Source organism: Morus notabilis, unplaced genomic scaffold, assembly GCF_000414095.1.
Source record: "Morus notabilis unplaced genomic scaffold, ASM41409v2 Scaffold3287, whole genome shotgun sequence".
Taxonomy (NCBI): Eukaryota; Viridiplantae; Streptophyta; class Magnoliopsida; order Rosales; family Moraceae; genus Morus; species Morus notabilis.
In genome coordinates, this window is record NW_010365321.1 from 18,586 (window position 1) to 43,063 (window position 24,478).

General features: G+C 35.3%; 2 protein-coding genes across 2 annotated transcripts; one reads left to right on the top strand and one right to left on the bottom strand.

Moving 5' to 3' along the window:
* Positions 1-5,656: 5,656 nt before the first annotated feature.
* Positions 5,657-8,515, top strand: LOC21386057 (nascent polypeptide-associated complex subunit alpha-like protein 1). Its single transcript, XM_010107824.2, has 4 exons — positions 5,657-5,785; positions 6,605-6,689; positions 7,779-7,912; positions 8,020-8,515. Exons 1-4 carry the CDS (start codon positions 5,726-5,728, stop codon positions 8,350-8,352), a joined length of 612 nt encoding a protein of 203 aa, XP_010106126.1. The 5' UTR covers positions 5,657-5,725; the 3' UTR covers positions 8,353-8,515.
* Positions 8,516-12,515: 4,000 nt separating this feature from the next.
* Positions 12,516-16,146, bottom strand: LOC21386058 (ETHYLENE INSENSITIVE 3-like 1 protein). The gene is made up of 2 exons (XM_010107825.2): positions 15,914-16,146; positions 12,516-14,968 (listed from the first exon to the last, which is right to left on the bottom strand). Exon 2 carries the CDS (start codon positions 14,810-14,812, stop codon positions 12,959-12,961), a length of 1,854 nt encoding a protein of 617 aa, XP_010106127.1. The 5' UTR covers positions 14,813-14,968; positions 15,914-16,146; the 3' UTR covers positions 12,516-12,958.
* Positions 16,147-24,478: the final 8,332 nt, after the last annotated feature.

Sequence of the window (24,478 nt, forward strand, 5' to 3'; positions counted from 1 at the left end):
ATCCCTTTAACCATATAGCTTCTTTGATTGCCTCTGTTACAGCAATGAATTTTGCTTCTGTGGTTGAGAGAGCTACGACGTGCTGTAAATTTGCTTTCCAGCTGATTGTGCAGCCATAGAACTGGAATGTATAGCCTGTAAGTGATCTCCTGTTGTCCAAGTTTCCTGCATAATCTGAATCCACGAACCCAGATACTCCCTGTTTGTGCTTGTCGTTCCTTCCATAATGCAGGCCTACCTCTGATGTTCCTCTGAGGTATCTCAGAATCCATTTCACTGCTTCCCAGTGATCCTTTCCTGGATTAGACATGAATCTGCTGACTAAGCTTATTGCATAAGCTAGGTCAGGTCTTGTACAAACCATTGAGTACATTAGACTTCCCACTGCATTGGAATATGGCACCTTTTTCATGTAGTTTTCTTCTTGCTCCGATGATGGACAGTTTGATGATGATAGTCTGAAGTGTTGAGCCATAGGAGTAAGAATTGGTTTTGAGTCTGCCATGTTGAACCTTTCCAATACTTTCTTAATGTAGCCCTTTTGTGAAAGGAATAATCTGCCTTCCTTCCTATTTCTGGTTATCTCCATACCTAGGATTTTTCTGGCTGGTCCTAGGTCCTTCATGTCAAATTCTCCCTTCAAAAGTCCCTTGACCTTTTGAATTTCTTCCATATCTTGACAGGCTATTAACATATCATCTACATATAGTAATAGGTAGATATATGTACCTGATTTCCCCTTCTTGAAGTAGACACAGTGATCGTGCTTGCTTCTTCCGAATTTATTTGATAGCATGAATTCATCGAAACGCTTGTACCATTGTCTGGGCGATTGCTTCAACCCGTACAATAATTTCTTGAGGAGACACACCTTGTCTTCATTTCCCTGTGCTGTGAAGCCTTGAGGTTGCTGCATGTATATTGTTTCTTCGAGCTCTCCATGCAGAAAAGCAGTTTTAACATCTAACTGCTCCAACTCCAAATCGAAGTGAGCTGTAAGAGCTAACAAAACTCTTATTGAGCAATGTTTTACCACAGGTGAGAAGACTTTATTGTAGTCTATGCCCTCCTCATGCTGTGTAAACCCCTTAGCTACTAACCTAGCCTTATACCTTGCTTGCTCCACTCCTTCGATGCCCTCCTTTTTCTTGAATACCCACTTACATCCCACAATCTTTTGCTTGGCCGGTTTCTCCACCAAAACCCAAGTATTGTTTTTATGTAATGACTCAAGTTCATCCTTCATAGCGCTAATCCATTTGTCTGACTCCTCGCTCTTTACTGCCTCATAGTAGTTAGACGGTTCTGAGTCTGTTGTGCCATCGGTAATGCTATGAGCATAATGAGTGAGGTCTGCATAACCAAATCTCTCAGGGGGTTTGGTTTGCCTTCTCACTCTATCTCTTGCAAGTGTATAGTCAGCCAAAGGATCTATTTCCTCTACCTGATTCCCTGCGTCTGTTCTTCTTCAACTTCGTTGTTGGTTGAGCTTTGTGGCTCCACCTCCAGCCTTAGTTTATCCTGAGGGTTGTGTTCCTCTGTGTTTGTTGCATTGGGCGTCTTGGCATTGTACATTTCAGCTTCATTGAATACAACGTCTCTGCTGATTATTGCCCTCTCGTATCCTGGTTTATTGCACCATAGCCTGTAACCTTTCACTCCATATGGATACCCCAAAAACATGCATTTGATTGCCCTTGGATCCAGCTTTCCTTGCTTACTGTGAGCATAAGCTGTGCAACCGAATACTCTCAAGTGATCCAGCTTTGGAGGGTGACCTGTCCATTTTTCCTGAGGAGTTTTATTACTAATTACTCGGGAGGGGCTTCTGTTGATCACATGAGTTGCTGTCTGTACTGCCTCTGCCCAAAAGGTTTTTGGTAATGATGCATTTGACAGCATGCATCTCACTCTCTCCATGATGGTCCGGTTCATCCGTTCAGCCATTCCATTTTGTTGTGGGGTGTCTCTCACACTGTGGTGTCTGTCAATTCCTTCTTCCCTGCAAAACAGATTAAATTCTTCTGCGACAAACTCAAGGCCATTGTCAGTTCTGATTTTCTTTACTTTCTTTCCTAGTTGGTTCTCTGTTAAGACTTTCCATTCTTTAAATTTATTAAAAGCATCATTTTTATTTTTCAGAATATAAGTCCAAACTTTCCTACTAAAGTCGTCAATGATTGAAAGAAAATATCTAGAACCATTATGAGAAGATACTGTAGAGGGACCCCATAAATCAGAATGGATGTAATCTAAAGGAGCTTTAGTGCAATGAATACCTGTATTGAACCTTACTCGGCATGTCTTACCATATATGCAGTGTTCACAGATGCCCACCTTTGAGGTTTTGGCCCCGTTGAGTAGTCCCTGCCTATGCAGCTCTTCTAGACCTTTTTCACTGATGTGAGCAAGTCTCATATGCCACAATTTGGTTACTGATGATGAATCCTGTGATGCAGCAGCTGCTTCACCTACGATGGTTCTGCCTTCCAGGATGTATAGGCCATTCTTGAGGATTCCTTTCATGACTATGAGTGACCCCCTAATGACTTTGAGTACTCCTTTCTCAGATTTGAAGCCGAAACCCTGAGCATCCAACATCCCTAAAGATATCATATTTCTCCTTAATTCCGGGACATATATGACATTAGTGAGAGTCTTCTCCATGCCATTTGTCAGCTTCAATCTAATGTCGCCAATACCCTCCACCTGACAAGCCTTGTCATTCCCAAGTAGAACTTGTCCTCCTTCTTGCTTCTTGAATGAAATAAAGCTTGACTTGTTGGGGCACATATGGAAGGAGCATCCTGAATCGATAATCCACTCACCTTCAGGCTCGTTTTCTGATAGCAGCAATAATTCTGAACTGTCATACCCATCTATAACCAAATATGCATTTCCCGTTTCCTTTGACCTCTCAGTGAATCTCTTCTTTCTCTCTGGACACTCCTTCTTGAAATGTCCTTCCTTGTGACATATAAAGCATTTTCTTTTTCCCTTGGATTTGGATCTTGGCCTGCTTTTGGATCTGTTGTCTCTCCTTTTAGGCCTTCCTCGGACTGTAAGGCCTTCTCCTCCTGCTTCCTCCTTAACTCCATGTTTCTTCTTCAATTCTTTAGAATTTAGAGCCGCCTTTACCTCTTCCAAGGTAATGGAGTCTCTTCCGAATAACATGGTATCTGCCAAGTTCTCAAAAGAGCTTGGCAGAGAACTTAGTAACAAGATAGCCTGATCCTCATCCTCAATAGTTATATCAATGCTTTTTAAGTCCAAGATTAGACGATTAAATTCATCTAAGTGTTTCTTCAAAGAACCACCTTCCTCCAGAGTCAAAGTATAAAGGGCCTTTTTCAAGAAAAGCCTATTAGCTAAGGATTTAGTCATGTACCTGCCTTCCAGTTTCAGCCATACCCCTGCCGCTGATGGTTCGCATGAAACCTCGCGCAAGACCTCGTCACCAAGACTGAGAATTATCGCGCTGTGTGCCTTGGACAGAATGTCCTTCTATTTGTCGGAGAGCGAATCCGACATATGATCCTTTCCAAGAAGCGCGTCATCGAGCCCCTGATGTACCAGTAGAGCTCTCATCTTAACCCTCCAGAGATTGAAGTCATTTTCTCCCGTGAATTTTTCGACATCGAATCGAGTTGTCCCCATGGTTGTTTTGCCCTAGCCTTTTAAGATTAGGGCTCTGATACCAATTGTTGTGGATTAACCCAGAAACCTTCAAACTCCAGTTACCAACCAAGATCTCGATACTAAGAGAAAAAACCCTAGTAATCGATAGAACAAAGAAAAGGAAAAACACAATCACGAACAGAGAAGGAATGGAAATAGTGCACACACGATTTACCGAGGTTCGGCCAAAAGAACTTTGACCTACGTCCCCGTTGAGCAGCAGCTTGCTCGATGGCTTCTTCACTATGATCGCAAGAATGGTTACAACAGATTACAAGAACTTTCTCTCTCTAAGTTCTCTCTCTCTACAGTTTTGCGGAATAAGAATGATGAATACAGAGGAAAAAATCCAGAGAGTTCTATACGAGTCTCACTTTTACATATATTAACCGGTTGTGCTATAATACAGCCCACCACACAGTAAAGCCTTGTAACTGCCACATCATCTAGCTTTGACCATTTTGAAGCCACGTGGATTACTTGGGCAATTAATCAACACTACCATATAACGAATTTAACATGGAACTAGATATACGCAAATTCGACGGTGAATGAGGTATTGAAGATTGTCTAGGTTAGCTAAAATTAGTGGAAGATTATTATTCCTATATGGATTAATTTCATTTAAATTAACAAAAAGAACTCTTGCATGGTGGGAAGACGCTCGAGAAAATGAGTGTTTTAGTTGAAAATACATTAAGACATTATTGTTCGGTGTATAATTACAAATAACTAGTATACAATTTTTAGAACATTTTCTAATGAAAGGCCAAAGAATTCAAATGTGCTGGCCACATAGACAATCTCAAAACCCAATATTGTGCACAGATCTGGCTAGCCCAAGAATCTAAACCTGAAAGTCTATTTAGGCTGAGTCGAGCAAGCCCAATTAACCTTTTCATTATCCTTTTATTAAAAAAAAGGAAATAGTAGAAAATATGTCAATATGAAAAGCTTAAGAAAGTATATAGGCCAATTTTTAGTTATAGAAATTAATAGGCCATAACTTGTCAAGTTATGGTTCATAACTAGATAAGTTATGGACAAACTTATCAAGTTATGGTTCATAGCCAGACAAGTTATGGATAAAAACAGTAATTTAGCTTATTTATTAACTTATGTAAACTATTGACTTATTAATTTTAATTCATCTCAAGTCTTGGCCTATTTTTCTCTTTCTCCCTTAAAAAAATTCTCTTATAAAGTTTCAAACCAACCTAACTCGTAAGATTTCATACCACAATAGGCCAATCTTCTTCTTATTGATTTCATCATTCGGATTGTTGGGTTGGATTGGCATTCCAAATTTACCAGGATGAAGAACCATAGGAAAAAAATGAGACAAATATCCTTTACAATGCATGCGTCTTAGATTCTTATCATTTACTCTTAATTAATATTTTTTAATTACAAAACTATATTAGGCAAAATGCTATTAATTAAGAGTAATTGATAAAATTTTTTAATTTTTGGCCCATTTGCCGCTAAACTGTTTTGGTTTAGCAAATCACCTCCCAAACTTTAATTTTAGTGAGTTGTCCTTCAATTCGTACGGTTGTTGCAATATTTCCAGTTTGAATATAATTATAAAAATTAGTGTCAAAAAGCACATTGAGTGAAAGTTTTAACATCATAATTCAAATACAACACAAATCTTTCAATTTCTCAACTTTTAATTTTTTAATTCTAATAAAAAATTTAAACAAATTTAATAAAATAAGACACATTGTTAAATTTACAAGTTTGAGAGTTAATTATTAACATTAAAAATTTAGAAATAATTTATTAAACCACGGTAAATTTAAAAAGCAATTGTGCTTAAAACTTTAAAATATTATACTAATCCTCTCTTTAAGGTAATTTTAAATTGTCTCTGGAAAACCATGAGGCCAATTTGCAAGAAGTCAATGTCAGAAGCGTAATTTCATCAATGCAAAACGCTACTATAAAACCGGCCATTTTGGGGCTTTAGGGTTTTTGCAGACTAGCTTACCCTTGTCTATTTCACTCTTCTCTTCGACTTTGGCTGAAACCTAAAAACCAAATCATGACTGCTCAGACCCAGGAAGAGCTTCTCGCTGCTCATCTCGAACAGGAAAAGATTGATGTAAGACGCTATATCTAATCGTCTCTTTATGTGCCAATTTTGTTGATTTTTTTTTTTTTGCGTTTTTGTTTGTTTTTGCCTTTTCTCTGTAAGATCCGGTAGTTGGTTTACGCAATTATTTGCTTTTGAGGAATTCTATGGAAACGAACATAAATTGAAGCTTTAAACCGTTGAAGATGAGATTTTTCTAGTGGTATTTGGATTTTTTGTTATGCTTTTTTGTTAGTAAAATTGCCGTCTTTTCACTACTGGCTTTATGTAGCTTTGACAATTTACAAGATTTTCCAACAATGTTTTCATTCTTAGTTATTTTATTGTTATATTTTCATTTTGCTCATACTATATTGGTAGTTGTAGTGGCTATTGTTGTCTTTTTCATTGGTTCTCCTTCGATATGTATGTTCCTTTTCAAATCAAATTTTTCTGAAATAAAATGAAGAATATCCCGAATATTCTTTTGTTGAATTGCAAGTTTGAGGGTCTGGAAGATGTGTATCCAAATTACGTTAATACCCTTTATCTTATACAGCAATATTAAACTTGAAAATGGTAACTTTGTTTTGTCCTGAAGGAGACAAGTTCATTTCCTTTCCATTTCCACTTTATTGCTCATTATATTGCCTTCATTGTTGCTCATGTTGTGATTTTGCTCCTTATTTTCCTGCAGTATCTTTTTAGTATTGAGAAATTATGTGCTCATAAATCTCGAGGCTAATTTAGAACTATCGGTGAATGCACTGTATTAGAATCTGTCTATTGTTTTCACCTCTTTTTCTTGCCTGAAATTGTATTTGGGTTAATAATAAATTATATCTGCAGCCTGATCAGCCTACGGTTGAAGATGAAGAGGACGATGATGAGGAGGATGATGAGGAGGATGACAAGGATGATGATGAAGTTGAAGGTAAAGTTTATTGCTTGCAACTGAATGCTCTATCTCTCTCTATTGTTCTTTCCATTTTATTTTCTAGGCTACCTTTTTAATAGCATCATCAATTAATAAAAATAAAAAAAACTTATTTTCCACAAATAGTTATGGAATGACTATCATGATTGTGGGTAACTACTATATCACTAGCGTAATCTGACATGGTAGGGGCCTTAAAAAAATCGAAGCTTGTGTTAACCACATCCTCCTATATTTATTGCTTCTTTTGGTACTTGGTTTTGGACATGAAGATCTAAGTTGATGGCATACATTTATATTCATGTTCTCTTGCGTTTAGTTTAGTTTAGTGTTTTTTATTTATTTTGTTTTTTAATTAGAACCCAGTTGGCAGTATGCTAATTTGTTCTTATTAACAGCATTTATTGCGAGGTAAGAAACCAGATATCCATAGGAGAAAACTCTGTATGAATGTGTTATTCTGAACTATGAAGCAATCAGACAAGATGTCAGGAGATGGTTTACTAAGTTTATAGGCAGTAAATTACTTCTTATTGCAATGGTGCTGTAACTTTTCTTTAAATGCTGGTGATGAAGTGGGCTTACATTGAGATATTTGGTTTTTGGGCTAAATTTTGTGGAATGATTTTTAGTTAGTAAATTAGTCTATTGAATGTAATCAACGAGCGAGGGCAACTCAGTTGGTTGTGAGCCCCTCCGCTCCAACCTCTAGGTTGGAGGTTCAAGTCATCATGAGTGTGTGTGTGGGTATGGGTGTGTGAGTTGTTTGATGAGTCTATTGAATGCAACTTTTTTTTTTTTTTTAATTTTATCAAACAACAAACTTTAACCTTTATTTTATGGGTTAGTGATTTTGTATATTGTTGAAATTGCTAAGTTCCATCACATTATTCATAGCTTTGATAGAATATTGTATGTTAATTGCTTATTTAAGAAAACAAGCTAAAGAATGTATAAATGTGATGTTCCCTCTGACCTTGGATTTGCTCAAAAGTTCAGACTTTGTAATGAAACATGATCCTATCCTGTCTATACTTGTTTAATATTCTTGTTTTGAATGAATTTCATCCTTTTGTGTTATAACAGGGCAACATGATGGAGATGCAACTGGTAGGTCAAAGCAGAGTAGAAGTGAAAAGAAGAGTCGGAAAGCAATGCTAAAGCTTGGAATGAAGCCTATTCCCGGTGTTAGCAGGGTGACTGTCAAAAAGAGCAAGAATGTTAGTACCTTTTCCTACTCCGGTATTTTGGCTATGTTTTCTTTCAAATTGATCCACTTTTATTGTTAATTTGATTACCATATTAACACTTACGATACTTCAATCAGATCTTGTTTGTCATCTCAAAACCAGATGTTTTCAAGAGTCCAACCTCAGATACATATGTCATTTTCGGGGAGGCTAAGATCGAGGACTTGAGCTCACAACTCCAGACACAGGCTGCAGAGCAGTTCAAGGCTCCTGATCTCAGCCACGTGATCTCTAAACCTGAGTCCTCGGCCATGGCCCAGGATGACGAAGATGTAGATGAGACTGGAGTGGAACCAAAGGATATCGAGTTGGTCATGACACAAGCTGGAGTATCAAGGTCAAAGGCTGTGAAAGCACTGAAGGCTGCAGATGGAGACATTGTTTCTGCCATTATGGAGCTTACCAACTAAGAAGAGTTGGATTGTTATGGTTCCTGGATAGGTGTGCTTTTAAACTTGAGATGTTTTCAAATGCTAGCCCCTTTTTGTTCTTTTTCTAATTCGTCCTTGTCGAATGAGTTGAAACTAATATATGCCTACATGGATAAAAACAGAGCCTTCTTTGCCCTCTTGATTTCCATTTTCCGCTAGGTTTTGTCATGTTAGTTCACCGGCAACCGAATTAGGCCCCTCGGATTTTACATATTTACTTGCTAGAAGCAACGGGAAGCGCGTCATAAGTGCATAATGATTAGTTGAAAGTTGGGAGAAATTTTGGTCGCCGGCATGAAAGTTTCAAATCAGCTTCTAGTGCCCAACTCCAGAGCCTTCTTTTATAGATTTTCTAATGATGAATCCAACTATTCTGCAAGTCGACCAAGGGTTTCCCAATTTGGAGTCAAGATTTTCTCAGTTTTACGGCTTTTGCCTGGCCAAAAATAGTAAAACTGGTCGTTTGCCTTGCTTCATATGGTACTTGTTATAGTTGTGATGGATAAAGTACCTTTGCTTAAATTGGTAACTGAATTTGAAGAGAAGGAAAAAAAAAAAAAAAACAAATCAACTGTAAGATGAATTAAGAACTTAAAAGTGGTATATGAAATAACACGGCACCTCATAGCGGATGGAAACCTGTTGGTAAATAGATTTGTGATTTTCCCCTTGACTGGAAAAATGTCGATCCACTTGATTTGAGAAAAATTCATCGGTAAATTCTGACGGCATTCAAAATTAGCTTGCAACCTTGCCTATTTGGCGAGTTACAATTGATTTTTTTAGAGGTTGTTTAGTATTTAAATTTAAATCATTCTGCTTTAATATTTTTTCTCACACAAAGAATTTAAATAAAAAAAATTCTCTTTAAAAAAAAAGGGCGGCCGACAGTTGTGTCTTGGCTTTTCTCCAAGATTAGAGCCTCATAACATTACTTTTTCATTGGACTGTAACAAATGAGTGAAAAAAGAGAGAAAAAAAAAAGTGGTCAATAGTACCTTGCTTCATTAAATATAGGCCCCGTTTGGTATGCATATTGGCCATAGGATAAATTTAAGGTAATGGATTGGAATGTATAAAAAAGACTAGCATTAAATTTTTTACTTTAATCCAATCCCATGTGTGGTGTTGTGTTATTAGGATAAGGGTGTTTTTGTAAAAAAAAATTAAAATTTGGGATCAAATTGTAATCTTTTAAAAATTAAGGGGCAAAAATATAAATTGCAAATATATTTCTCATATAAAAATTGTATTTTGACCACTAAATTTTTAAAAAATTACAATTAGACTCCAAATTTTATAAAATTTGACAAATAAATCCTAATATTTTTCACAATGTGCTCTCTAGTTAAAAAATTATCTCATGCTTCAGTAGGGATAGCAACATCCGCTTCTAAGGGTATTTAAGCAAGGGATGGACAAAAGTTTATCCAATAACTCTTTTAAAAATATTCACTAAACACGGTATTAAAATTTAATCATATCCAAATCTCCGTAATTTTGAGCACCAAACTGGCCATATATTGTACTAGGATGATATATTGTGGTTGCTCTATGATTCAAACGCATTACGCTTGTAGAATGACCTTTTTACTCTAATTGTTACCAACTTATCGAGAGAACTCATCCTAAGAAGACCTCTGTATTTGCAAATGTATCCAATGATTCAAATACTGGGCAAATTATTTATATTTTTATTATTATTAATTTATTTATCTATTTATTTTCATCTTAGTTGGGACTTAAATATAGCCAACAATCTATAGACAAAAGGCGACAGCTTTCATCTAATGAGCCAATCTTAGGTCTCGTTCACTTCGCGGATTCGAGTTGAAATGTGACATTTTTTGAAAGCTTTTCACTGTAGCAAAAATAAATAAATAAATAAATGTGACATTTTCTGAGAGCTTTTTGTAGAAACCTAAAACTAAAAACTCGAATCAGTGAAATGAACGAGCCCTTACAGTCACAATTTCTCAAATGAGTGCCATTACAAAATTTCAAAGGGCTGAAAATTAGAAAATTTCATCGCTTTCATCTGATGAGCCAATCTTAGGTCTCGTTCACTTCGCGGATTCGAGTTGAAATGTGACATTTTCTGAAAGCTTTTCACTGTAGCAAAATAAATAAATAAATAAATAAATGTGACATTTTCTGAGAGCTTTTTGTAAAAACCTAAAACTAAAAACTCGAATCGGTGAAATGAACGAGCCCTTACAGTCACAATTTCTCAAATGAGTGCCATTACAAAATTTCAAAGGGCTGAAAATTAGAAAATTTCATCGTCATTAAGTTTATTTTTGATGATACCAAACACATAAACCAAGTAACCGACCACAATACCCGCAAGTGCACAAGTAAACAGTGCTAATTACTCGATGAATGACCTTATAAAAAACCTCATATTTGTTTGTCTTAATTTTATTTTTTTTTACAATTAACTTTTTATTTTGAAAATTAGAGTTGCATATCATATAATTCAATTCCCTTTGTAAATCTCTCCCCTGCCAACAACTTAATGAAAAATGAGACATAAAGGCCGTGTTTGGAATTAATTTCGTTTTTATTTTTCACATTTTTTGAGAAAGAAAAAATAAAAACGTTTTCAAAACGGCGTTTGACGCAATAAAGATAAAAAACATAAATGAAAACGATTTTTTGGTTTAGTGTAAAATGAGAGAAATGACAAACGTTAGTCGTTTTTCATTTTTTTTTTTTCGTTTTCTCCTCTCTTGAGTAGAGAGAAAAAGAGAGAGACATGAATGAGTTTTTTTATATTAAAAACAATATCTTGATAAAACTATCGAACGCATTTTCAAAAATGATTTTTGTCTGAGATTGAAAACGTTTTCATTTTCATTTTCATACAAAAAAATAAAATCATTTTGAAACGAATTCTAAACGCGTCTTTATATTTATTTCGTCCTGAAATAAGACATCTAATACATGTTTAGATCAGATAAGGTTTTTAATACTTCAATAGTCAGACAAAACATGACGCATCACTCACTGTAGGTATTCAATTTATGTACCAACTCAAGATATGCTTATCGGACTCTATGTATTAACTAGCGGCTTTAAGGGAGAAAAATACTATATGGGTAAGTATTGTCTAGTATCTGTTACAGTTTAAACATAGTAAAAGATGTTCTATCTTAATTTTCTCAACCCTACTGTTGATAGGGGAGATATTTACAAAGAAAATCAAACTATATGAAATTAAGTTATGATTGTCATCAACAAAAAATAATTTGTGAAATGAAAAAATAAAAAATAAAAAAAGGGAAATTTTTGTTAGAAAAATCATACTTAGAATAATTTTAAACTTTATTCGTTTCTGATTCCGAATCATAATTTATGATTTTCTATAGTGTTTTTCTCTCACAAAAAACACACGTAAAACGAGAATAATTTTGAATCCTGATTCTAAATACATAACCAAACGTTCACTAAAAGATTTTCAGTATCCTCAGTCCTTGGGTGTCAAATCAACATTCTCTTACATTTACCTTTCTCAGACTAGGGATGTGTATGGAATAATAGCTTCTAGTATTCCAGTTTCACGTTGGTTTTCTAACGTTGTTTCATATTAAATAAATAAATAAATAAATCGGGAACTAAAATTTTGGAATCAAATCTTCAAGATATTACATTGATAAACCTCTCACAAATTGTCTTAATTCCATGAAAGCTCAGTTACTTTCATAGCTGCCTAACTTTGACCAATATCTATGGTGCTTTGGAGCTTTCTTTTCTTCCTGAAACTCTCCTCCTTTTTCCTCATTTTTCCCTCGTGCCAAACATGTGGACCACCCCATTATTTTAGATTCTTCTTCATAAGCCTTGACACTAGTCCTAACTCTCTGGTCAAAGTTCAAAGCTCCACTATTATTTTACCCAACATGAACGACGAGAACAAAAAGACAATCGTTATCCTCATTTTGGTTGGACTTTCAATATCATGCAAGTGGGTCATTTTTTGTTCTCAAAAACCAACAAAAAATCATTATGAGAGAGGCCCATTTGAATTTTCAGAGCATGAACCTACACGGCTCAATTTCCCGCCTTTAGTAATGAAGAATAAGACCAATTATTGCGATCAAGAATAAACCAAGATTCAGGTAATATTCACAATAATAATATTTCAGCAATAAGTGAACAAATCTAATCTGATTGTGTCACTAAAACATAAAACCATTACATATAATATGGAGAGAGGTATTTGTAGATAATAGGAAATAGACCAAAGTTTAATTTATGAAACAAGAAAATGGCCCTAAATTTCAACAACAGAGGCTAATATTAGGACTCGGTTACTTTCCAGTCCCATATCAGAACCTATATTCTTAGAAGACAAAGTTTGTTACAATAGAGAAAAAACCAAAGTTTAAGATTTTTTAATATCTAAGAGGTTTGAACAAATAACTAAAATAAGTAAACAAGAAAGGTCAAACTCATGAAGACTGTGAAAGGATGAACTATAACCATCCTGATTGAGCTTTCCCTCGAGTAATATACAGGTACAGCTGCTGCCCAAGTACTGAAGCAGGTAAGCCATGAAAAACTAAGATTCAGTTCTCGATTTTCAGATGTACCAGAGGGAGACATCTTGCTTTGGCAGTGAATCCACCGTGTATTCAGCCGGTGCCAAGTTAAAAGGAGAACCGAATCTTATGTCTGAGATGTTATCAGTCGGGTTGTTGTCCAATGAAGAATCAAATGCCTTGCACTGATCGAACTGAACATCTGACGATGGGAAAACCGCATGATGCGAAGGTATATTAGTTTGCAGAGGCGCGTTGGTGTTGCCTCCCATAACACCACTACCCTGACTATAAAATCCATCATCCATCTGAAACTGATAGTTTTGCTGTTGTGGATCATGGTGCTCGGTAGCCGTAAAATTCCCAGGATTCAAGCTTTTCCTCCGCTGCGGCATATTTATGTCGTAGAATGACAAAAGATCAGAAATCATCTTCTGCCCATCTTCCGGAAGACCGAGACCAGCAATACCTACTTGAGCCGTCTGGGTGACAGGTGCGGGAGGTGGCTTAGGTTGGGAAAAGGGCATGGACAACACTGCAGGTTTGTCATTGTTGACCTGAAAGCCTGACATTCCAAACGCTTGGGATGAATTGCACCGATATGGGCAATTCATCTGATGATTATTACGCGAGGTCCTATCGAGAAATCCTAGTCGGTAATCATGATAGGGGCATTGAGGGTGTTCGCAATTATAGATCTTCTGGTCCAGCGTTACTTGTGGCTCTTCAGCGAGTGTTTTCCTCTTCTGAACAAAATCCAAATTGGTTTCAAGAATCTCTCCTTTAATCTTAGGAGGCACTACTGGTTGCATCATAAGCCTATCTCTCGGTGCCACACTCCCGATATTGAACAGATTGACATTACGGGGCTTGCATTCCTCTACTTCGATATTAGGTTCAAAATTCACCCCTTCAACATCATAATCACTAGTATCATTAATGACAAAAGAACCGCTGCTAGCAGCTGACACCGGCGGACACCTATCAGGATATAATTTGCGGGCTAAAGCTTCTTCTTGGTTTATAATGGCCAGCCAAGTGGCACTTTCCTTAGCAGTCATTTTGTCCTGCAAGCATTTAGATTGCCGAACAAGCTTGCGAATCTTTGCAATGTCTGGAGACATGTGCTTGATCACAGCCGTGAGGACACCCACCTTCCAAGCCTTCTTCAGATCATGAGGCTTCTTGTATGGAGGAGGCCCCTGATCCTTAGGTAGACCCAATTGTGGCCACCATTCCTCGCTGCCATTAGGCCACCAAGGAGGGGCAACACCCTTCTCCAAAGGGAAACGTCTCTGAGGTGGATCACAGTGCTGCATCAGAGCTGACAAAAGTGAGCCGAGAGTGGTGTCTTGGAGCTCCTGCAAGGTGTGAGGAGTGGATGCCACGGTACTGCAGTCTTCGTTCTGACCAGGGATCGAGTGATCTGACTGGTACTTAGCAATCGCAGCCGGCCCATTACGATCAAACCGTACTTTTTCCTTCCACCAAGCACGGAGATTGTCGGAGGCACCACTAACTGGTTTTCCCTTTTCAGGGATAATTCCATACACAAAACCTTGAGCTTTACAAACTTCCATCATTTTCAGCATGTATTTCAGGATCCCATCTTGTGCCCTTGACATCTTCTTCCTCCTTGCTTGCTCCTGCGATTGACGTTGCCTCGCATTGTCTGCTCCTTGCTTTCCCTTATTTTGCTCTTTCAGCCGCCTCAATAGCATGCGGTCTCTCCACATCCTCCTCTCAAGCTCATCAACATCCATCTCGTCATCGCTGTAATCCTCCTCTACTGTTGTTGCCTCTGGCTCATGCTCTAAAGCCTCCTCCGCTTCTCGTGGAGGAGCAGAAAGAAACTCAAAATTACCGGAAAATCCCAGCTCTTCGAAAATGCCCATTGAAAACCCACCCGAAGGGAAGGCCAATCTGTGTGTGTGGATCAACTCTTCAATCTTTATGTCCGGAACCAAGTTCCAACCTTTGCTCAAAGATATCAGTTGAAAAGTTTTAAGAGCTCAACCCCCAAATGGTTGATCAGATCCGATGTTTGCAATCTGCATAAATTGAAAGACAACTTCAGTCACTTTTTACATCCGCAAATATTACACCAGTTAAATTGGATAGTAATTAAGACTACGATTCAATGTAAAACAAACCAACAAGAAAACTCATAAAAGCTATTAATTACACAAATACAAAAATAAAGGAAAGAACAAAATAGCAAAACCATTCAGTTGAGGAAAAATACTAAAAAATGGCATAAAATCAACAAATTGATACCTCCTAAAGAAAAACAAGGATCGTCAAATGTACACACAAAGAAAAACAGAGAAAATACATAAACTTCACCCAAAAAAAAAAAAGAAAGGTAATATCCTTAAAGGGGTTGATCCTGATGCTCAAAACGAACAAGCTTTCCTCAGGAATTAAGGACAGAAATGATGTAATCACACGAATAAGGATTAGTAACAAACATAAGAATCATCCTCACAACTATGCAAACAAATTAATTTGGGCATCCACAAATCTGCTATATAGCCTACCCAAAAAGAAGAAGAAGCTTCCAACAAATCATCCTCAAAACCAAGCAAACAATTTCACTTTATTACAATTATTTTAGCACATCATTTTTGACCAAGTAATTACATAATATAACAATCTTATAGACATACGAGAGCAAGCAAAGTTATTTCATTCATCATCTATCTAGATAAAAAACAGGTCAATACAACAAAAAAAATTTTATAAAATTAAATTATTTCTCATAAACAACAGAAAAGAAACAAGCCTACTTCAATCACAAACAGAAAGATCTAGCATATCATTGAAACAAGCAGTTGACGAAATTTAAAAACAAAAAAACAAAAAACAAAAAACAAAAAACCGAAACATTTTTACGCTTTATTTCCAATATCACAGATACCCAGATAAGAAGAAGATGGATATAGTCGAAATCAAAAAACTAAAAGGGATGTAAAACAAGAGAGTTATAAAAGTACTTTTGATGGTGATTATTCAGTGGTAAAAGCCATGGAAGGTCCTCGTGCGAGCTCTCTGAAGGATCTCCCTCCTTTTTCCTCTGTAATTTTACTTTTCTGAGCTTTCCACATGGAGAGAGAGAGAGAGAGAAGAAGCTAGAGAGAGAGAATCTGAGCAATCAGGAGTGGTGGGACAAAAAAAGAATGATAAGCTTCTCCACCAGCTAGTTTCTTTCAACTTTTTTTTTTTTAAAATTTATTCTCATTTCTCTCTCTCTCTCTCTTTTATTTTTTATTTTTTTGTTTTTTTGTTTTTTCCTCATTTGGTATTTAACCGTGGTCGGGTTACTTTTCAACCGTGGTTAAGCCGTCTGGTGCCATTTGGGATTCTCTTGTGTCTGCTTGCTCGTTCTGAAAGTGAAAAGTTCTGTCCCCACAAAAATTGTATCAACGTGTTACAATGTTATTACAAATGCAAACGTCATCGTCACTGATTTAATAAAAATAAAAAGTCAAATCATTAAGGTCTCGTTCACTTCGCAGATTTGAGTTTTCAATTCGAGTTAAGATGTGACATTTTCATAGAGCTTTTCACTGTAGTATAAAAAGTTAGATGTGACATTTTTTAAGAGTTTTTTACTGTAGAAACCTAAAATTAAAAACTCGAATCGGTGAAATGAACGAGACCTAAAGAATTTTTCTATAGAATCACAAAAAATAAACTATTAAAGTCTCATTTATTTTACTGATACGAGTTTAAAATTCAAATTTGACTACAGTAAAAAACTCTCAGAAACAGTCATATTTAACTTTTTTACTATAGTAAAAAGCTCTCACATAAAGTCACATCTCAACTCAAATTAAAAATTTAAATCAGCAAACTAAACGGACCTTAATAGTTTTATATTATGTGTATTAGACACTGTTTATTATACATATTTTTTTAATTTAATGTTATTTTAACTTAAACTAACAGTTAGATATTGACAATATAATAAGGCCTTGTTCATTTCACCGATTCGAGTTTTTATTTTTAGGTTTTTACAGTAAAAAGCTCTTAAAAAATATCACATCTAACTTTTTCTGTTACAGTGTAAAACTTTTAAAAAATGTCACATGTCAGCTCGAATTAAAAACTCAAATTCGCGAAGTTAACGATCCATAAGAAAGTCTATCAAAAATGTCCTAATTATTAATTCTTTTCGAAAAGGAATAGAAAGTCAAATAGTCGATGTAATGAATTTTGAGAAATGTTTATTTATTGTCACCCGGAGTGATCATTACTACTCTTTTATGAGGTAGAAATTGACATGTAAATGGTATGAGATAATGGGTAATAATTAGTATGTTTAATTGTTGATATGTAAATTTGTGATTGATGGATCATTTGCATTGATATATATGTTGTTCTCGAGTTTTTATTGAGAAATAATATAGCTAATAGCGGTGGTAGGTTCAATCGACATCTCAACTGTATTTATCAGTGATATTCAATTGATCTTAGTGAAATTTATTAGAAAATTATTAATTTAAGGGCCCGTTCGGTTCGCTAATTTAAATATTTAATTTGAGTTGAGATGTGATGTTGTGTGAGAATTTTTTACTGTAACAAAAAAAAATTTAAATGTGACTGTTTCTGATCGCTTTTTACTGTAACAAAACTCAAATTCTAAACTCGAATCAGTGAAAAGAACGGAACCTAAGAGAAATCAAGTGTAATTTATACGAATATATATTATATTAAAATTAAAATGATTATACTAAAAAGAAAAAAGTTGGGTGGGCCATGGCCCCAAGCCCCCTATCTCTATCATTGAAGAAAAAAATTAGCATTACTTTTTCTGTCATTTTCTTTTCACTTTTTACATTCATTGTGTGTTACGTGAATTTCACTATCTTAATTTTTGTTTAAATAATAATATATCATGTCAGTAGAGTTCATGTGTCAAATAGTGAATATAAAGAATGATGAAGAGAGTAATTAAAAGAATAATGCTAGTATTTCTCATTCATTAATAGTTAAAAAAACATGATATAACTACCGATCTTGTATTTTGTTAGGTAAGATGTGGAAAGACTTTCACAGTGATTATTTTTTATTGATTTTAAATTAACCTCCAAAAATAGAAATTGTCTTACTTTACTCACTACAATTAAAATGGTACAAAATTGACCCTTGAATTTATTAAAAGTTTGATAAGTTATGAAAATTTTTTACATTTAAAACGATTAAAAAATGTGACATTTCATTGATGGAAGTGCCAAAATTTCAACTTCTGGTAGGTTTGAAGCTAATTCTGTACCCTTGTAAACTGTAGGGGGCAAAGTGAGACAATCTGAATTCTCAGAGGTTAAATTTGAAATTACCTTCTTTTTAACCGAAGGTGTATGAGTTCTAGATTAAAAGAAGTTGTATATTTATGGTATGAGCATTCATATAGCAAACTAGCTAAGAAAAAGATTGGGGGAAAAAAAAAAAAACCGTGCTAAGAAAAATAAAATATGGGAAATCGATGGGGACGGTGGGAGAACGTGCAATACAGCAATTAAACAAAAAGGACACAGCTTTGTTGGATGGAGGTCAATTATACTTGTTTTTCTTTTAGGAATTTATATTGTAGGATGGTTTTAATTTATAACTATTAGATTTTATTAAAATCACATTAAATTAAAAAAATATATAAAAAAATAATTTTTATTATAAATTTGATGATTAAAAGTAAAAAAGCTATCGATGATTTATTTTTTTTCCTAATACTATCAGAGAAAGTTCATTTCTAAATGTATAAATTTTTCCTTTAATCCTTGGTAACAGAACTAGTGTTGTCAAATAGGCAGGGCTGTCCATGGACGACACGGCCCAGCCCGTAACAGTGTCAGATTCGGCACAACTTGATACGGTACTATTACAGGATGTGCCGGCCCGGCACGTTAGATGGGCTAAGGCTAGGCTGCGGCTTCTCAACCCGCAGCCGAGGCCTGACCCTAGCCCTTGAAGCCCTGCAACCCGGCCCAAGCCCAGTTCAGCCCAAGTATGGATTCAGCCCTTATTTGGCCTGCGAAACGGCCCGCCAGGCTTGTGACTGTTGAGCCCTTTGCATGCCCAAAGGTCACAAGCCGAAAATGTGCCCAAAAATCCCCTATAAATACCCCTTAATCTCACACAACAATTCACTCTTAACTTCTCACCTCACTCTCATTCTATCTCTCATCTTGTCTCTTTGATATTGATTCTAAGCTTTTCTCTCTAGATTATTCATTTTCTTGCTCTTTCATTTACAAAGTTCAATCAATTTTTAGAAATTCCGGAAAAAAAGGTATTCTACTTATCAATTTTGTTACATAACATCATATTACTCAAGTTTATTTATATCATTTATTGTTTATAAATGAACGAATTAACATTAGTTTCTGTTTTTTTTTTTTTTTTCAGAAAATGGCCGCATCAAATTTTTCTGATTTCACTGCTCTCCCAAAGCTTGGTGATGAGCCATTTTACGAGGATGAAGTGTTGGCTCACAACTCCACCCCCACTAAACCAAAAACTGCTCCGGTAGATAATACTTCAGTGCACAACGAGGAAGTTGAAGAACGTGGCAGGGAAAAAAGACCGCGAACTGCTCCTGTATGATAGCATTTCACAGAGGAGCCCTAACCAAATTCAAAAAAAGGTGAAATGGAAATTATTGCAGTATGTAAATATTGTAAAAAGTACTTTTCTAATAAAAAGGGTGGGGGTACTGGTCATTTAGATAGACATTGAAAAGCATGTCTATCATTGCACCAAGGTGGGAGTGTGGACTCCTGCCAACAAACATTATCACTCACATCACAAAGGTTGTAAAATTTTACATACAATGCACAACGTGCTCGTGAGGCACTAGCTAAATTTTTAGCTAGTGCCGAATTACATCTTTCTTTTACAGATGATGCAGCGTTTGAAGAATTCATACATACAGCCTTATGCCCGCAATTTAAACGGGTAAGTAAAAACACAACTCATTCTGATTGCATAAAAGTATTTTATGCAATGAGACAATCTCTAGTTGATAATTTTAGGTCTTTCAATGCTACTATATCTTGTACTTTTGATCTATGGGAGGGGTGTAATAAAACTAGATATTTATGCGTCACGGCTCATTATGTTGATGATGAATAGGTTTTACAAAAGAGAATAATAGATTTTCGTTTATGTCCATTTTCTCATAACGCAAATGCTATTTTTGGAACAATAATGAAAATTTTTGGATTTTATGGGATAGAAGATAAAGTTTTAACTATGACTTTTGATAATGCGTCAACTAACACGGCTGCAATTAACATGTTTAAACATAGTTTGAAACCAGCGTTTGGTGACGAAATTTTTCATCAACGGTGTGCGTGTCACATAACAAATTTAGTATTACAAGCAAGAATTGAACATATTTCCACTAATATAATAAATATTAGAGAATCTTCATCCTTCATATCTAGTTCTGGAGCTCGACTCTAAGAATTCTGACAATATTGCAAGAATAGCTAGATGCGCTTAAGAAAGTTTTCAACTTATGTGAGACATGTGAAACTCCACCTACTTAATGTTGAAGGCTGCACTTCCGTATCAACAGCTCATCACAACGTATGTGAACAGTAAAAACGATCAAATTTTAATTTTTGATATAGATTGGAAGATTAGTGAGTATTTTTAAAAAATTTTAGAAGTTTTCTACAATGCTACTGAATTAATTTATGGAGTTTATTATCTTACTGCACATTTAGCTTTGCATCAACTAATTAATATTTCGGAAATATTTTCTTATTATAGGGATACTAAACTTTTTAGAACTATAGTTAAACTAAAGGAAGCTAAATTTAAAAGTTATTGGTCTAGTTGTCCTATGTTATATGCATTAGCAACCATTTTAGATCCTAGATGCAGAGTAGATGGGACCGAATCTTTAATGACTGCTACGACAGAAAATTCAGGTATTGAAATGCAACTAACAATTACTGATGCTAGGAAAATGTTAAAAAAAATAATTTGGTTTCTATGAAGCAAAATACGGAACAGGTCAAAAAGAGCAGGGAACATCGACATCAAGAAGCAGTTCGGGGCCTAAAGTCTCATTGTGGAGCTTCTTGAAGAAGAAAGAGAAAACGTCAGGATCGTCATCAACACAAGCGTCTACCGAACTGGTAAAATATTTTGAATCAAATTTTGTAATCGATGACGACAAACTGGACATCTTACAGTGGTGGAGGAGCAAGACCGATCATTTTCCAACACTGTCCATAATAACCCGTGACATTCTGACAACTCCAGTGTCAATGGTAGCATTGGAGCAAGCATTTAGTGCAAGCAACCGAATTCTTGATGAGAAGAGAAGCAGAATGTATCCGGATATCTTGGAGGGACTAATGTGCGTTAAAGACTAGGAAGATGCCAGAAGACAAAAATAACAATATACAAATGATTCAATTCAAGAATATTTTTCTAACTTAGACATAACAGAATCTTCTGGAAGCACTTAGGTTTTGTAATTTACTTATCCTAGAATATTGCACTCTTTTTTCCTTCGCTAAGATTTTGTCTCGATCTCTCCATGTGTTTTACTTGGCAAGGTTTTTAACGAGGCAGTCATTATGTGTACTTATTCCTATTATCTCAATTCAATAAAATAACATCTTTTGGGAGCATATGATATATATAATTTTAATTAAATATTGTAAAAAAATTAAAAGGGTCAGGACTAGCCCGTGAAGGGCCCGGGTTGGGCCCGGCCATGGCCCTTATGGACGAGGGCCTGGGCCTAAAGGTCTTTCCTCAGGCCCGGCCCAGGCACGGCCAGGCTCGTGGCGGGCCTGGGGTCGGACGTGCCGTGCTGGGCCACGTTTGACACCACTAAACAGAACTGTTCTTCCAAACCCTAAAAGAAAAAAAAAATGTTCATTCTCCCAAAGAAAAAAAAAACTTAGAGAACTGAAAATTGAAAAACTTTACAGAGCATCTCCAATTTGTAACTTACTGGTGGAGTAAGTATTTTTTACTGTTAAATTAAATTTTTATGGTCAGATATGTGAAAGTCCGTATTAAAATATTTACAATGCGTCACATAAAAATACTCATATTATAAATCTGACCGTTGAAAAATTAATTTAACAGTAACAATATTTAGGTGACGTTTGTTTTCCATATCCGTCTATGATTCTGAAACATGATTCATAATTTTCTATAGTATTTTTTCTTACAAAAAATATACGTAAAATGAAAATAATTCTTAATATATAAACTAAACGTCCTCTTACTTTATGGTGAGTCACAATTTTAAAAGGCACGGTAAAGAAAGCCCTGAAAATTTATGAATGGAGCGCACACATTTTTACGATACCACCCTTGCTGACTTTTTCCATTCCCTAGGTTTGTGTCTCATCTCATTCTCAGCACATGAAACACGGGGCCGACGAGTGTGGCAATTATGTGAATACGGAAATTCATTCTGGCATTTTTCTATTTGGTAAGGATATGAACGATTGGGGACCCATTGACATTAAAACTGGCACGAGAAAAAGAGATATGGAAGTGACTGAATGAGGACTAATTATCTACTTTGTCACATTCGCGGGAAAGTTTGTGCTCTTGTGACCCTTTTTTTTTTGTCCATTTCGAAAATAAAGGAAAAGGAAAATGAAATTTATGGCAAATTGTTCTAACTTTTAAACTTTGAGATTGGTTGTTTTGGTGGTTGGGAAAACGAAAGAAAGTGATGATGCAGCTTTGGATCTTGTGTGTGTTATTGGTAAGGATTTATTGTGTCTTCACTTTTCTTCCTTCATGGAATGCTTTTTTTTTTTTTTTTTTTTTTTTTGTAAACATATGGAATTCTAATTGTGAAAGATTTTTAAAAGTTATTAAATAAAAATAAGATTTATCAAACACTTTTTAACTTACTATAACCTCTTAATAAAAAATTAAATACAGTCTCTAAAAATAATGTCAAATAGACTCATTGTGACTTTTTATACTTCTATTTGTGATTTGTGGAGGAATCGTCAAAAGTGTTTTTCTTTTTTTTTTTTTTCTTTTTCCATTTTGTTTACTTTTACAAAGGGCATAAAAAATACCTTTTCAATTTGGTTTTTCTTTTTGAATGGAGATCACCATTTTTTCTATTAAAAAAAAAATCTCGAAAGTACGCCAAGGGTGTCATGAAGCCAAGGCTTTTTTTTTTTTCCAACCTTATGCCTTTATCATAATTGCATTTCGTAAAGCATCAAGAGAGATGCCCTTTTGTGTAAGACTAATAAGAATAAGGATTTTCAACTCTCTCCCCCACACGAGCTAGAAAAAAAAGAGTGGCGACAACTGGAGTTTTAGGGCCACTTCCGGATGCATTGTTGGGCTCCCAGTCTTGAAACTTGGTTCTCGGGCTCGCCTAGTCTCGAGCTTCTCGTTAATTATAGTGGTGTACGGTGTAGTGGTTTCATTTGGATAGATTTAAACCGGTTTTTGAGTTTAGAAGCCGAATGGATAGGCTTTGTTTTCAGGCAAGTTTGACGTTTGGTGGTTGACATCTCTTGGTCAGTATCTCCCTCGACGGCCCATTGACCAGTTGCCCTTCACCGGAGGCTTCTAATGGTGGTGGTCGAAGTTTTTTTGGTTTTTTGATGTAATTTTCATGTTTTTAATAAGGACGGTGGTTTCTCCACCCTACCCTCATTTGTTTTGATGTTTGTTGTTAGTTTTTGGTGATCAGCTTAAGACCGTTTATATGTCTCCTTATAAGGTTGTCTTGGTTCGGCTAGAATTTTTTTTATGCCGTATAGATGTCCCTTCTTTGTGGAGTTTAGCGATCTGTCCGCTCGAAAATTATCTCAATGAGAGGGATTTCTTCAATTCAAACTTTATATGTGCTCGTTATCGAAATAATTGTTTATCAGTTTTTAATTAAATGCAATTTCTCTTTAAAACACAGAGAGATGCCTTTTTCCCATTAAAAGAGAGAGAGAGAGAGAGAGACGCCCTTTTCCACATATAAATGTACTAGTTTTTTTTTTTCATAAATCACCCTACTCTTTTCTTGTCAAATATATATATATATATAGGAAATTTTACATTATTAGAACACCCTATAAAAAGTTAGTCAATTATATTAAACAACGGAGTAATTACAATGCTCCTGTAACAATTAATACCGGAGTAAATTGTCCTTAATCCTAAATTATTCATTTTTTCATAATAAATTCAAAACTTTTAATTTCAGTAAATGACATCTTAAAATTTAAAATTAATAGCAATTGAGGTTTAACAACTAACGAATAATATAAAATTAATGGTTTAAGATATGTGATTCGCACATGAAAGACAAATATAATTATTTTTCAAATAATGCATGCACAAATCTCGTGTCTGAAATTCTCAATTTGAGAACATCCTCAACTATTGGACTTTAATTATTACCGATTTTGAAGTTCATGGTGTAATCTATCAAGATTAAGAATTCGGTTTCATTATGCATAAAAAAAAAAAAGAATAGTTTTAAATGCAATGCAATTTACTACTCAATACTTCTTTCTAAGAAAAGAAAAAGGAAAAAAAAAAAAGCTTTG

Excerpts from the sequence above, each read along its gene's own strand:
- LOC21386057 (XM_010107824.2), top strand. The coding sequence starts at position 5,726 with ATGACTGCTCAGACCCAGGAAGAGCTTCTCGCTGCTCATCTCGAACAG. Across the intron at positions 5,786-6,604 it reads TCGAACAGGAAAAGATTGAT|CCTGATCAGCCTACGGTTGA; the intron begins GTAAGACGCTAT and ends TTATATCTGCAG. Across the intron at positions 6,690-7,778 it reads GGATGATGATGAAGTTGAAG|GGCAACATGATGGAGATGCA; the intron begins GTAAAGTTTATT and ends GTGTTATAACAG.
- LOC21386058 (XM_010107825.2), bottom strand. The coding sequence starts at position 14,812 with ATGGGCATTTTCGAAGAGCTGGGATTTTCCGGTAATTTTGAGTTTCTT.